The sequence below is a fragment of the Microtus ochrogaster genome, chromosome 15 (genome assembly GCF_000317375.1).
Source record: "Microtus ochrogaster isolate Prairie Vole_2 chromosome 15, MicOch1.0, whole genome shotgun sequence".
Classification (NCBI taxonomy): domain Eukaryota; kingdom Metazoa; phylum Chordata; class Mammalia; order Rodentia; family Cricetidae; genus Microtus; species Microtus ochrogaster.
This window is the reverse complement of record NC_022017.1, coordinates 12,451,533-12,455,557: the sequence shown is the minus strand read 5'-3', so window position 1 is coordinate 12,455,557 and position 4,025 is coordinate 12,451,533. Positions and strand designations below refer to the sequence as shown.

The following is a 4,025-nucleotide window of genomic DNA, read 5'->3' as shown; positions in this document are numbered from 1 at the left end:
AAAAAAAAAAAGAAACCTCAAAGCCCACCTCCACAATGACAAACTTCCATCAATAAGCCATACCCACTCGAACAAAGCAACACCTCCTAATAACACCACTCCCCATGAGATTATGAGGGCCAGTTACATTCAAATTACCACTGTGGTAGAACCAGGAGGATTAGGAGTTCAGAGTAATCCTTGGCTACATAGCAAATTCAAGGCAGCTTAATTTTATACATGCAGATAGATAGGTAGGTAGGCAGACAGACAAAGAATTTATGAAACCCTCTCTCAAAAAGAACAAGAAGTCATGCTGGTGAGTGACTCAGTGGTTCCTTCTGGCTCCACCTCTGAACTGATGGGGGAAAGGCCTGCACCACTTGGTCTTATGGGGACAGGGTGTCATTGTTTTTGCTTGAGACAAGGTCTCACTGTACAGTCCAGGCTGACCTGGAACTTAACAGATATCTGACTGCCTGTCTCATGAGTGCTGGATTTCAGGCATGAGCCCCAGGCCTAACTCCAGTAAATTCTTGACTGTGAAGCACAGACCTTAGACTCTTCCAGGTGGCAAGCAGACTATATGTTACTGTGTTTCTGAACAGCAGACTCAGTTCTGTGGTTTCAGAGCCTTGGCTTCTCATCTCTCTGAGGAGTGGGGAAAAGTCCAACCTTAAGACTGATGTCCCAGTAATGCCTAGCCTTTCTGCTTCCTATCTGCTAGCCTGGTACAGTTGTACCAGAATAAGGAGTCTTTCCTAAACTTCTTGTTTTTCAGAAGGAAGATTTTATTTGGTTGACATCTTCAGTAACACTTTGTAAATGCATTGCTACTTCTCCTGAAATGGCCTGGAAATGGTCTTGAAAATTATTAGGGGGAACGAATGAGTAATCCTAACTGGTCTCAGACTCGCAGATATCCTCCTGCCTCTGCCTACCACGTCCTGGGATTATAGATGTGAGCCACTGCACAGCCCTCTTCACTGGTTAATGGCCAGTTAACCCTCTCGAGGACTTGGCTGGCCAGGTTGGAAACTGCTGCCCCCAGGTACAGTGATGCTTTTGCTCTTGTTCCCACAGGCATTGAATGTCAGGCCAACCAGGCATCTGCTACTTCTGAAGAATGTACTGTTGCGTGGGGAGTCTGTAATGTAAGCCATCTTTACCTATGCCTGTGACTTGTGCATGTGTGGCCGCTTCTCCCTTTTTTTCAGTCTTGAAAATTATTAGGGAAAATAATTGAGTAGCCCACCTTTCTCCAAAAGGTATACAAATAGTAAAGACAAATTTTAAATCCTTACAGTATTAAATTTAACCAGATAAGCCGTAGTTATTACAAAGGAAAAATAGTTTGTCTTAATTATTATTAAGCGGGCCTTCTTTCCTGTGCAGTGTTTTGAGTATTCATCTACTTTCAGGGATTTTCTTCAAAGCTGAAAACTGTCTTGGGAGAATATCTGTACCTTCTCAACAAACCTTTTTTTTTTTTTCTTTTTCTAAAGATTGCTTATTTATGTATATGAGTACATGTTGGACTTCATCCCAGAAGAGGGCATCAGATTCCATTAGAAATGGTTGTGAGCCACCCTATGCGGGGTGGGAATTGAACTCAAAACTCAGAACCTCTGGAAGAGCAGCCTGTGCTCTTCACCACTGAGCCATCTCTCCAGGCTCCTCAACAGACCTTCTAAGGGAAGTGTCTAGGGCATGTGTGTGTTTGTGGCTCCTGCCAGAAATATTTAATGAGGCAGTGTTGACTGGATGTCCAGCTTTGCACGTGCGACAGCTGTAAAGGAGATGAGACAGCAAATATAGTATTTCTGGCACGTTAAAAATTCATCTATAGAACCATAGTCTTGGTTACAGGAGCTAAAATTGCTCTGACCAGTCAGACCCTGACTACACAACTTCCATTGTGATGCGGAGTCATGGAGTATGGGCTCAGATCACCCTCTGTTTCTGTCTTACTAGCTAAGTGACTTTGTCAGATCATCTAACATCTCTAACCCTGGGTTCCCTCAGGTAGAATATGGCTAATAGTAAAAGTGTAAACAGGATTAAATGATTTAACTTTTGGTTTTTTCAAGACAGGGTTTCTCTGTGTAACAGTCCTAGCTGTCCTGAAACTCACTCTGTAGACCAGGATGTCCTCAAGCTCACAGAGAAGGGCAGAACTGACTCCTACAAGTAGTGCTAACCTAAACATGTGTACGTGCCCAAAGCAAGTAAACTACTTAGAATGGCTCCCAGGACATAGTAAGAAGAAATATCTGTCAAGAAAGCGACAGGGAGACTAGAAAGATGGCTCCGAGGTTAAGAGCACTGCCTGCTCTTCCAGAGATCCTGGGTTCAATTCCCAGCAACCACCTGGTGGCTCACAACCATCTGTAATGAGATCTGGCCCTCTTTTGGCCTGCAGACAGAACACTGTATATATAATAAATAAATAAATAAATATTTGAAAAAAGAGATTTTTTTAAAAAAAGAAAAAGCTACAGAGAGGTGGTGACATATGCCTTTAATTCCAGCATTCAGGAGGTAGAGTTCAAGGCAAGACTGCTCTATAGAGCAAGTTCCAGGACAACCAGGGCTATATAGAAAAACCATGTCTCTAGAAACCAAAAAGGGGGAGAAAGAAAGCTAAATGTGAGGGGTCAGCAGTTAAGGGCACATACTGCTTTTCCAAAGAATCCATAGTTCAGTTCCCAGAACCCAAATCAGGCTGCTCAGGACCACCTGTGATTCCAGCTCAGGGACTTGGACACCTCTGGCCTCTGCAGACACCTATACACACCCACTCTAGGCACCTGCACACACCCACTGCGGTCACCTGAACACACCCGCTCTAGGTACCTGCAGACATCCACTGCCGGCACCTGCACACACTCACTGTAGGTACCTGCACACACCCACTGCGGGCACCTGCAAATGCCCACTCTAGGCACACTCTCACACAATTAAAAATAATGGTCTTTAAAAGAAAGTTAAATGAATAGAAATTTGTGGGTGGCCTTAACTGGTGCTCGGTGTTTTCCTTGTGGCCCTGAGGCTGTCTTCCCACCCACTCTTCCTTCTCTGTCCAGACCCTTTGGCCACTTCACAGACCTCATTAGCCAAAAATGATGTTAAATGTTCATGGAGATAGAGAAAACACACCAGGTGCTTTGTCCTCGCCACCCTCAGACTAAAGGTGACATTGCTCTGTGTGAAGGGGAGGGGTGAGATGTTTCATTGGATAAGGTGCTTACTGCCAAGCCTGACAACCAGAGCTCAGTCTCTGGAGCCCCCATGATAGGAGAGAACCGACTCTATATGTTAGCTCTGATCTCCACATGAATGCCATGCATACCTGTGCCCACAAACATAAACACAAATAAATGAAATTTTAAATTTTTATTTATTTAGACACTCAGTTTGTATTTCTAGCTGTTCTGGAACTCGGATCTGCCTATGTCTACCTGTGCTGGGATTAAAGGCATGTGCCATCACGCCTGGCTTTTATCTAAACTTAAAAATTTTTCAGCCAGGAATGGTGGTGGTTACATGCCTTCAATCCCATTACTCAGTAGGCAGAGACAGGTGGATTCCTAAGTTTGTAACCATGGCTACACAGAGAAATCCTGTCTTGAAAAAAGGCAAAGGAAAGAAATTTTCTTTAATGAAAAATTTAAAGATGAATTTATTCAGATAACTTGCCGTAAAGGAGAGCCTGGTCATACTGTGCCAGAAACCTCCAGATTAGGCTAGGGTGCTAGTTCTGAGTCTTGTGAGAACCAGCTCTGTAAATTAGACAAGTCATTTGTCTGGGGTTCAGTTTCCTGTCTGTGAAGAACAGATAGTAATATCTGTCACGCCTGCTTGCCAGGGTTGCAGTAGGCTCGAATGAGGTAATAATGTCAACTTCTTCCATAAACCTGGGCTGTAAATTTGCCCTTGGTAAATTGTACTGTCTGCTAAATATACTCTTTTTTTTTTTAATATTTATTTATTATGTGTACAATGTTCTGTCTGTGTGTATGCCTGCTGGCCAGAAGAGGGCACCA

At 43.6% G+C, this 4,025-nt stretch overlaps 1 protein-coding gene across 1 annotated transcript in view; it reads left to right on the top strand.

The window, feature by feature from the left end:
• Rbx1 (ring-box 1) overlaps positions 1 to 4,025 on the top strand; it is a 10,129-nt gene that overhangs the window by 3,873 nt on the left and 2,231 nt on the right. The window contains exon 3 of the mRNA XM_005354159.2: positions 1,063 to 1,133. Coding sequence (XP_005354216.1) covers positions 1,063 to 1,133 — 71 coding nt within the window. The remainder of the gene's footprint in view (positions 1 to 1,062; positions 1,134 to 4,025) is intronic.